The 12,025-nt window shown below is 41.3% G+C and overlaps 1 protein-coding gene across 1 annotated transcript in view; it reads left to right on the top strand.

The window, feature by feature from the left end:
* Positions 1-211: 211 nt before the first annotated feature.
* The window catches only part of LOC310871712 (ras-specific guanine nucleotide-releasing factor 2-like), a gene marked incomplete at its 3' end in the record, with an annotated part of 79,235 nt that continues 67,421 nt past the window's right edge, over positions 212-12,025 (top strand). The window contains exon 1 of the mRNA XM_083783352.1: positions 212-604. Within this exon, the coding sequence (XP_083639478.1) occupies positions 329-604 (276 nt within the window). The 5' untranslated portion in view covers positions 212-328. The remainder of the gene's footprint in view (positions 605-12,025) is intronic.

The following is a 12,025-nucleotide window of genomic DNA, read 5'->3' as shown; positions in this document are numbered from 1 at the left end:
TTATCCTACCTCTCTTTCTCAAGCTACATGTTTATTTATTCATAATAGAAACGCAGAGAACATGGATGTTATAGTCCTCGATGGACATGCAGACGGGCATTTTTTAGAATGAGTTTCCCCGGAGGAGTGCTGTTTCCATCGGCGGGGCAACTTTTCCGTGCGCCGCCCGCATCGCATCTCCACTCTGCTGCTGAACACTCAAAGGGAAAAGTTTGCCCGCATCCCGGCGATAAGCATGAGCTTCATGTGAAAACCACCAAACGAGAACATCTCCGTTCTTAAAGAGAATTAGAAAACGAGATAAAAGAAAATAAAGAAACCAGCAAACATGCAGAAGAGTGTGCGATACAATGAAGGACACGCGCTGTTCCTGTCGGTAGTTGCGCGTAAAGAAGGGACCAAGCGCGGGTACCTGAGCAAGAAGACTGCGGAGAACAGCCGCTGGCACGACAAGTTTTTCGCACTGTACCAGAATGTGCTGTTCTACTTCGAGAACGAACAGAGTGCGCGCCCCGCCGGGATTTACCTGTTGGAGGGATGCACCTGCGAGCGCGTCCCTGCACCCAAGATGTCCGCTGCGGGGAAGGAGCCGCTGGATAAACAGGTGCGAATAAATGGCTGGCAGGCGAGGGAGCGCTTCCATATAAATAGGACTTTTAAAATAAAGTCCACGATGTTGTTAACAGTTCAGCAGAGAACCCCCTCCCATGCTCTTTATAACACAACCCCTTCTCCTATCCCAGCGATTTCCTGACAATTTCACACTTGTTCATATTCAAAGCTGTAGGTTATTTATTCATCTGATTGAATCAGAATTGATTGATTGATTGAAGTATTTGTAACAGTTTGCAGAATTACAGTACATTTCAAGTACAACTCAATACAAAAACTGTCAACTGTTGAGTGGACGAGACCATAAGTATTACACTTAATTGTTTACAAGAGGGTCCACCATTTTCAATTCATCATATGTACAGACCTGTTGAATATGTGCACAGCTGTCTTTTATCACAAATGCAATGGCATAATTATGGGTTAGATTAAAAAGTCTAATAGTCTACTTTGTAGGCTATATTGATGTTTGAGTGTGTAAAGAAGATTCATTTGGAGAGAAAATGGTCAGAGAGGTGCAGTTGTAGTAGCCTATATGGTGTATGTTGTTGCCATGGAAACATTATAGGCCTACATTTCTGACCATGCATGTGTTTCACTTTGATGTCTGTGTGAGAACTTTGCTCATTTGCACATTGCTTAGTGTAAGTGTATCATCAACGATAAAGTCCTAACATTATCATGTAGACAACTATGTGTTGAGAATAATTATAATCTACAAGTTAATGGTATGGAAGGAAGAAGGAGTAACATGGGTGGATATCATCCATGCAGAAACAATGGAGCAGAACCTTCAGGAGACCATAAATTAACTTTTTGTGGGTTTTGGAAGGTGATCTGTGGACCACTAGTGAACCTATGGTCCACTGAGCCCATATAGACTTTGTGGAAGATATTACTCTGCACCACTAGCATAAATAAGAGCCATATTTTGGCATTTAGTTCTCAGTCTGTTCTTTTTCAGTCTCACCAAAGGTTGGGTAACTCTTACTCATTAACCATTCCTGTGCATTAATCTGAATCCAGTGGTCTATGGGCTCCATCACTTTTCTGACATGTAAAGCCTTTTGAATTATGTATTAACTAAGCATGATGATATGAATGGAAGGCGAATCCCTTTGTTTTCCTCCCCTTCTCTCTCTCTCTCTCTCGTTCCAGCTGTGCTGTTTAATTAGGTGTTATTTTTAATCCGCTCTCAGCTAAAAGCTTGTGTTTTTACCATGTAACCGTGTAACTTGGATAGCCATACGGTCTGGAAGATTAACCACAATGCAATGCAACAACACTTTGGTTTGCTCGTTGAGGCCTTGTGTGGAAATGTGTGCGTGCATGTGAGACTGCAATAAAAAATGAATCAAGGAGAATTCCAGAGCGCCTGCTAGCTCCTGGTTCAATTCCCTGTGCAGATAGATGAGTGGCAAGTGTGTAGGAGAGAGGAGATGAGAAGTGTATTATGTCTATATTTAATTCAGAGTGTAGAAAAATGTAACCAAACGTCTACACTCGGAGTCAACTACATAATCCTTATATCCTTAGTTAACCGGGGTTCAACAGTGGTCTGTACTCTGTCCTCTCCTTTTTTTCCTCCTCTGCACCAAATGCCTTTGCCAAAATGAGCCAATCTTTGCCTTGTGAGCTTGAAGTTCTGCTATGTTAGCTGATTGTTTGCATATTTTCGCTGAATGTTTGCCTATTATGGCATTCCCAAACATGGACACTAGAGTTCATGGGGCTAAATAAACACTCTCCCTCAGTCTAGCTCCTGCTCTTCGGCATTGCTTTATGCAGTAGATAGATCTGAGTCTGCCGACAACCTGCAGTATCACACCCCCACGTTGATCCACAGTGCACCCACACACAACACTGAGCACTGCTTTTTTCTCTCACTCTCTAATACGTGTGTGTGTGTGTGTGTGTGTGTGTGTGTGTGTGTGTGTGTGTGTGTGTGTGTGTGTGTGTGTGTGTGTGTGTGTGTGTGTCTTTCTCTCACACTCTTGTACTCAACAAAAATACACAAAACCCTTCAAATAACATGGAGAGCCTTTACATTGGTCTGAATTGTTTCCACAGTAGCTGTATGTATGTATGTATGTATGTATGTATTTTTTTATTTTTTATTTAACCTTTATTTAACCAGTAAAATCACATTGAGACTGCGTCTCTTTTACAAGTGGGAACTGACCAAGAGGCAGAAATAAAAATTACACTTCAATACCACATCATCAATGTTACATTTTGAACCAGCAAATACAACATCCATAATACACCTTAAAGTACCTATGCATAAATACAACAAGTCACCTGTCCTACTTTTAGTTACTTTTTTTAGTAGCAGGGCAAAATACACCATATACACAATCTCCACGATCTGAGCCGATATAATAAATATATAGGCATGAACATAGGCTAGTACATATCCAAACATGTGCAAGTGTTGGATTGTACATCAAAGATGATCCTTTTGAAAGTTCTAAAGGGAACTTTCAAAGCCAGTTTTAGTCTGGACTGTAGATCATTCCACGACCAAGGGCCAAAGAAGGCCAGACATTTTTTACCCCCCTCAGATTTGAATGCTGGTACTACACACCGCAGCCAAGCATTTGACCTGAGGTTTAGGCCGTTTTGGATCAGATCGAATTTAGATGAAATATAAGACGGCAGGTCACCCAGAATGGCTTTATAAATGAAAATATGCCAATGCTGAAGCCTGCGAGCTGCTAATGAGAACCAACCGACTGCAGCATACAACGTGCAGTGATGTGTTCTGAAAGGTGCATTTGTTATGAATCTCAATGCAGCATGGTATAGGGGATCCAATTTGGTCAAGGATGAGGAGCAGGCAAACCTATAAATGGTATCACCATAATCCAATTGTATGCAAAAGGCCTACATATTTATCTGTGTATGGTTATCAGGCACAACCCCTCCCTCCCCTGAAGTGTCCATCATTAATCCAAGTAGCCTATAAGTGGCCTAATTCTGCAAAGGCCATGAACCACAAACAATGTTCAAAGGTGTTCACTGCCTGGAGCACCCATTGTGCAAAGAGCCCACCAGTTTCAGTGGATGTAGTTATGTTGTGTATTAAAAGGAAATATATACATTTCCCCCCAGAGAGACCTGATACAGGGGATCAGCTGGAACCCAGCATCTTTTTTGATTGATTGATTGATTGAAATATTTATTAACAGTTTGCAGAATTACAGTACATTTCAAGCACAAACTCAATACAAAGACTGTGAGTGGACGACCCAATTAAGCATTACACTTGTTTACACATTGTTCAATTCATCAAAACATTTAGAGACGTACAAATAGACACTTCTATATAGTTGAAGAACAGAACAGGAATTCATCATAAAGGAAGCAAAAAGGGAAAAGAAACATATACAGTGAGGGGAAAGGGGGGGGGGAGATTCAGATTTTACAAGGCAATGACTTCAAATAGATTAAAACAAGCCTTTTTGGCGAGTGAAGCTGTACCAGGCTGCTTGTTTTTCTCACTTTGCTTCACAGTCTGGAAAGACTCCTTGTGACTTCTGATTGGTCTGTGGAGGGGGCGGGACAAAAGTTGTCCAATGTAAAACTTGAGTCACTTCCTGACTTCCTACATAATCGAAATACAAGTCAAATAGGACCCAATCTGAGAACCCATAGGCAAGTAAAGGAGAAACAGCGCCCTCTTTTCCTTTGAATGTGGAAGTTATGTCTTGAGAGACTAAATAGGACCTGACCAGACTGAGTGGCGAAGTGAGAAAAAGAAGATCATAACGAACAGACTGATTTCCAGGCTAGTGAATCTGTGAACTTTCAGTTTCAGGGTTGATCGTACAAACCACCAGGCCACGTTGCTGCCTATTAACTCATCGATTGCGCAAAACGCTCTAAAGCGTTTTATTAATCTCGAGCGCCGTCTGCGCATCACGCTCTAAAGCGTTTTATTGGTGTTTTTACTGTATACTGTACATCAACTTCTCTGACGCCCGGACAACACATAATGTAACACTGATCATCTCCAGAAAGATCCGCTGTGAGATCCGGGAGTTTAAAGCCCCCCACCTCCTGAAAAGAGGCCTGGTCTAACCACATTCCAGGCATGCCGTATCCATTACGACGTACTGGGGAGGCGGCATCGCCGTCCTGCACACGGCATAGACCAACGCAGATCAGGGGATCTAAAATGGAGCTACCCATTTTCTAGTGTGTGTGAAATTTGTGAATACACTCGATTACCCTTCCCCTCCTGTTTCTACATGGTTTCTCCCGAGGCATCTCTCCATCGCATTACAGTTTCTTCCCCCCCCCCCACTCATTCACACAGATCCACTCGACACAGCCCTCTCTAATTCTTTCCAACGACAACTCACCGGTCTGCCGCCTCATTCTCGGAAATATAAACCCGTATATAAACCAAGAATAATCTCCAACGGTCGATCGCCATTTCACGCACACGGACAGGTATACGCGAAACGAATGACGTATTCTCGAAGGACCGCCATAGGAGAAGCAGTATACATCTGACCAACTGTCTTTTTTTCGCCGTCGCGTCAGCCATGTTTGGACAAAGAAGCAGTATACTAGGCTAGCAGATATCACACCGTGGAACCCCCCCCACACTGCGAGTTGCGATCGATCGTTTTGCAGTTTGCAATGCTACTCTCATTCTCGGAAAAAAGATTCTCGGCAGTTGATCACCATAATCGCCATAGCGCCTTCGCCAGCCAATTGCAGTGATAAGGCGTCTGGGACGTAATCGACCCGTTTGTAATGGATAACTAATACAATCCTAAGCTGCGGAAGCCATCGTGTTGTCTGTCATTTTGTCGAAATCACAGCCAGCCGGGCTACGCTTATCGCTCCTGTGGTTCATGTCCAGACATGTCGTGGAACCCCCCCCCCCCACTGCGAGTTGAGTCGCTCCTGTGGTTCATGTCCAGACATGTCAACCTCTCAAGTCACTGTTATGCTATCAAACGATCTGTTGATTTTGTTTACTGAGACAATGATCACATATGTGCATAGAATCATCATCATCATGACGTTATCATGACAGGCAGATATAAACATAAATAAATTATCATATACATACTACACACTGAATGAAAGCCCTAAATGTCTAATTTTAGGAGGAAAACAAATAAAATACACATATCCCATATACTGTTTGTCAATACTAGACTATTGAATCCATTTCATTTATAAAATTCTCTTTTTCAGAGAGAACTTTAGCCCATTCTGACCTGAGATCAGATTCATACGAGGTTTCCACTGGACACACACTGGTCTGATTAGAGAAAGCATGGACCTATAGAACTATTATTCACAAAATAAGGCATATAGCGACATGTACATACTATATACCGTATGAAACAGAAGACTCTCTGCTTTCATAAGAAAAAAACTAATACTGTAATAATAATAAAAATCACACCCATGTGAAGTGAGCAGTGCAATGTTGTGAAGTGAGCAGTGCAACATTGCACTGCTCACTTCACAGGGGTGTGATTTTCATTATTATTACAGTAGAAGTATTTTTCTTATGAAAGCAGAGAGTCTTCTGTTTCATACGGTATATAGTATGTATAGGCCTTATTTTGTGAATATTTAGTTGTCAGTTCCTTGTCTTGTCTAAAATACTCTGAGGATTTCAGAAAATGCATGGACCTGAAGAACCATTATTCACAAAATAAGGCCTATAGCGACATGTACATACTATATACCGTATGAAACAGAAGACTCTCTGCTTTCATAAGAAAAATACTTCTACTGTAATAATAATAAAAATCACACCCATGTGAAGTGAGCAGTGCAATGTTGTGCAACACTGTCTGTCAATGTCTGTCAACTTCAACCTTCCATATCTCTGCTGTTTTTTCAAAAGAGCAGCGTGCAGTGAAAAGCAGGTTTTAGAAAAAGGTCAATATCTCCAGAATGGAAGATGGTAGAATCATATTTTTTTTTTTAAATTGAAGTGGACTAGTTTGGCTTCCTTTTGATTTATGCAATGTGCGATGTGCTATAAGAGGCCCCTCGCTGTGGGCCCCTAAAAAGTTAAAAAGTCCAATGTTAATCGCTTAGCAGAAGCAATCCTGAGTAGAATTTCAAAAGTTAGCAATCAATGTGTTAATGGCCACTTAAGTGATCATTCAAGAGAGTGTCTGAGAATCTGAGGGAATAGCATAGCATAGTCTGTCAAACAAAAGTTGCCGATCCACAAGCTCACAACACCTTTAAGCTTGTAGAGCGGTTATTTTTGCCACGTGACTCCATTAAAGGGATTGTGACATAAAAAAAAAGGTTTTGGAATTGTTCTTGTTTTTTTTAGGTTTTCTAATCTCAATTGCACCCAAAAAACATGAACTTTTAACATTCAGTAGATTTTCTGTGATCTGGGGTTTTCTGGCTCAAACAGGTGGTCTGATTTGCCGGCAGTAAGTGACATCACTTACTGCAAATCCCATATATGTTAATGGTATTTGCCAGCAGATGTCACTGTTTCACTGTGTTGCCTGTTTTCATTGTAGCTCAAAAGGCCCCAAAAGCCCCAAAGAAAACTTCAGACCACAGAAAATCCACTGAATGTTCAAAGTTCAGGTTTTTTGCGTGTAATTGAGGTCATAAAACCTAAAAGAAAAAAGAAAAAGAAAAAGAAATGAAAATGAATGTCATAAAACCTTTAACGGGCCAGTGAGGCTTTCCAAAGTTGAAGCACGGGGCCCTAGTGGTAAGAGGAAGGACTGCAGGCGGACCCGTGGATTCATGACGAGGAAACCCCGTGCAGCTGGGCTTTAACATTGAGCTCCCGGTTGCACTTCCACATTTGGGCACTGGGGGGGGGGGGGGGGGGGGGGCCAGATCAGTCTCTATCCTTTTAATACTCTATGCCGGACTCCATGGGTACAGGCAGCTAAATATAAATTGGGCTTATGGGTTGAATCTTCTGGTATGCTTGATTGTAGACACTAAAGGGAAGCATTCTCCTTCCTGGTTGCAGCCACTGCAAGAACAAGTTTTGCGTGTCAGATCTGACTTCCTGGTGAATGCGTGTGTGCATGTGCACCAGCGATCATGTTTGGCTGGTAATACCGTAATTGGCACTTTCTTTTTAGTTTTTTATGGCAAAAGACAGAAAATATAATTCCCTATGGAAGCCAAGGCCGGTAAAAAAAAAAAGGAACCACGACAATTCATTACTACCACTGCAAAAAAAATCACTCACTCACTCACTCACTCACACAAAAACACACACACACACACACACACACACACACACACACAGGCACATTCACTTGAGAGGGCAATACACAGCTAGATGGAGATTGGCACATATGAGAAGAATCACAGGGGTCTGCTATGAAAAATGTAATGAAAACAAGGTCAAATGCAATCTGTGCAATATCAAGTTGTCCTACCACAAATAAATAACGATGGACACATTTGAAGATGAAACAGCAAACAGAGATGCCTAAAGACACACAACAGTGTCCCATTTCTAGCCACGCTGCAAGGTTGTGTCGTCACTGAGCCTATCACAGAAGGATCATTTGTAAGTTGTGGAGTACCCTTTGATTGCCCCTTTTGAAGACAATGCGTTCTAAGAAATCACACACACACACACACACACACACAGTCACACACACACACACACACACACACACACACACACACACACACACACACACACACAGCAGACACACACACAGCCAAGCACACAAAATGCACCAATTTAATGTTATTAATCCGCTTGTGCAAGATTAAGCTGTTAGCTCTATTCTTTATATTACTCCTTTTTGCAGGAAGGGACCGGATCTCGCCGTCTTTCCCTTTTTGTTCAAATAGTTTTAGATCAAAAACAATCCGTAACTGTTAGGCTACATTTCTGCACCTGCTTGTCGTTCATGCTTTGAAAATGGATATGGCCTTTTTATGGCTGCTGGTTTAAAATCCTAGCGGAACCTTTGAATGTGCATTGTGCACAACTGCACATGCACATGTGTGTCATAATTAGAAATTAGCTTTCATTTGGAAGTTCCAGTAGTTATAAACGCTCCTCAGAATGTTGCATTTACATGTCGCCCTCAGTAATAGTGAACATCAGGGACTAATTCATTACACCCTGGGCTGCTTTCCATTTCCCCCCATTGTTTATGCAAAGTGTCATGATCATTATGAAATGTAATAATGTCAGATCAGAAAATTCGCACCATTTGCACTTGCAGTGATGCCAGGCCCATATCTGTTCGGAGTGACGAGAGGTGAAAATTAATATGCATAGATGTGCTGGAGTGTCCATGCATCTACAGTATCTCTCTGCCTCGATGCTACATAAGATGAAGTGCACCTTTAAAAGGGATGCATCACCTTCAGGGATCCATTTCTTGTCCACAGTTGAATCAAATCTTAAGGCAATTATGGCTCTAATGTTGAAATGAGTTCTCGAGGGGGGATTCTCCAAATGAGTGTTGGTGATATGAGCACATACTGGGAGAAGGTTACTCTGTGCTTTTGGTTTAGACTGTATTTCGTACACAGCAGAAAACTGTGCATTAATAAATAAATAATGCATTAGGCTCATGCACACATGCGCGTGCGCGCACACACACACACACACACACACACACACACACACACACACACACACACACACACACACACATACACACACATATACAAACACACCAATCAATGTATTGAACATCGCATTCTGACCTCGCTGGTGTTTTAGGGGAGGCCCTTCATTGATAGAATCTCTGGGGCCATCCACCTTCTTAGATGTTATTTATTATATACCCCCCCCCCCCCAGGTACTGCTATGGAGTGACACACTTGTGCATACACGGATTGCGCACGGGCACACACACACACACATTTCAGGAAGACATTTCATAACAAAACCATGGAGAGGGATTGGGAAACGGGTGCATTGACAAGAAGTGTATTAGACCTGAGGACGATTCTACAAATTCCTTCTAAATCTTGACAGTTTTCTGAAAAACCTCATGTTTCTATGTCAGTCGTTCTCAAACTATTTCATGTCAAGGACCCCCAAAAATATATGTAATTGGCCGCCGACCCCCATCTGAAAATATGTTGTTCCAGGAACCTCCCCAGAAGCAAAGATTTGAGTTAAAAACATTCTGACAGAATATATATTCAAAGATGTGTGCCACATTTTCACGATTTTTCAAAAATAGCAGACCTACAAGTTCATAGCGCGGCACTATGAGCTTGTAGATCTGCTATTTTTCAATAGCTAAAGTATAACATAATACTTTAAAACACCCAACAGGGGTTCCCGCCCAGAATGGATTAAGTAAAAGTAGCAATACTGCAATGTAGCGTAATGTTTTGACATATTTTATGTTGGCCTAAGAGGACTAGAGGAAAGGCCATGGGGTCCCCAAAATAAATAGTGTTCGGGTTCATCCTCAGATGGACCACTGACATCATCATGCTGAGACATTACTTTAACAACAACTGCCCTGGAGTACTGGCGCTATGCTTCACTGCTGTTGTTGCCATTATAATAATAATAATAATAGCTCAGATTTATATAGCGCTTTTCTAAATACCCAAAGCGCTTTACATGGGAACACCAGGAACAGACTTTATTAAGAAAAAAAGATCAAAGCTAAAACATAACAGATACAGGGTTAAAAAGATAAAAGGATAAACGAGACCTCAACTGGGGAAGGCTATTCTGAAGAGGTGTGTTTTGAGTGAGGTTTTGAAGGAGAGGAGTTATACAACTTATGCCCTCCTGAAGCTCACGGTTGCAGGGCTTCCCCAACAATCCCTCGTTATTTAGATTTTTGGTACCAGTTGATAATCAGTAATGTCTTTGTATATTTTAATTACAGTATTTGTCATAATGTCATCATTTGAATTTTGAATCCCAAAAAACATAATTAAATTATTCATCGCAATTATTTGTACAACAATTCAACTAAAATTGTTGTGCATTACATGAAAACAAACAAAATTTACCTGAGTTTTATAGCTGTAAAGTGATGCTTCTTTGTGACAGTGCCTTCTCCTCAGTGGTCAGTGACTTAAGATTTGTTTTTCATTTGAAAAAAGGATGACGAGGCAGATGATGGGAAAATAAACGGAACCAAAACTGTGACCCGAAACACATGACGCAAGGGACTTTATAATACTGTAACTAATTTTGAGTGTGCATTCCCTCCATTGTGCCTGTGTCATGCTCCATGTTGCATGGTGTGTGACACATTCACTTGTGCCACTGCCACAGCATCAATTTTTTCAGCCTCGATGGTGATGAGGCTGACAAATGGATGCCCTCATTTCACTAAACCATTCTCCTTTACATGAGCATGAAGACATTCACGGTGAACGGTAGCCTTGTTCCCAACCTTGTTGAGGAGAAATGCCTGGTTGTGACCTACTGTAATGCAGAGCGTGTCTATGGAGAGGGACATCTCCGTTGTATGTTGTATGTACCATACAGGTTTCATGCACAGGGGATATAAACAGTTATGTAAAGCCTCAATGTAACTTTCTTGGGTGGCACTTCTGGCAAATTCAAGTACTTCCATTTAGACACTCACCCGGCTGCGAATATTGTATTCGTAGGCGATCATTTCCAAATCTATGACTCATGTTCCGAGCATCGCTGGGCCGGCAACTGCAAAAGGACAAACTTGATTTGACTGCAAAAGACACGCATGGATGTACAGTAGGCGCTGCACGCAAGGATCATGGATGTATATTATTAAGCTGCTTGTATATGTATCCATTAAGAGTATCCAGCCATTTATTTATTCAGGTAAAAGCCATTTATTTATGCAAGTAAAATCACTACTAGTAGTAGATAAGGACAGCACCACCCGCTTGGGCGGAGCTTCACCTTCTAATACAAACAGTTCAAATCCAGCTGTTACCATTATTTTTCCAACAACCACAGACTACGTTTTTACTATTTTTCCCAACAACCTCCAGACTACTGTTAGGTTTAGGCATAGTTTTTGTGAGGTTTAACAAACAGTTCCAGTACTTTTTAAATATTGATGAATTATATTCTTAACCTACAGACACATGCACTGCACATATTTAAGTTCGAGTTCAATACAATATTCTTTGCAACATTTTGTGCAGATATCTGCTTAGGGCCTGCCTGCACTAATGAAACCATGTCTTACTTTGCCATGTAGTATTGTGTAGAATAGATCAGGGTTCCTTGAGAGGGTAACTTACTATAGCTCTAATGCCAAATGCAACAGCATTAGAGCTATGGACAAGAGCTAACTCTTTACTAACCCTTAGTGATAAGTGTTCAGGAAATACATTTATCACACTGTATTTCTATCAGAAATGCATTTTTCATATGATAATTCTGTCAGAAAGACAGTTACCAGACTGCTATTTCTGTCAGAAATACATTTATACTCGG

Source organism: Protomyctophum parallelum (genome assembly GCF_964188405.1).
Source record: "Protomyctophum parallelum genome assembly, chromosome: 15".
NCBI lineage: Eukaryota > Metazoa > Chordata > Actinopteri > Myctophiformes > Myctophidae > Protomyctophum > Protomyctophum parallelum.
This window is presented reverse-complemented; position numbering and strand designations above follow the sequence as displayed.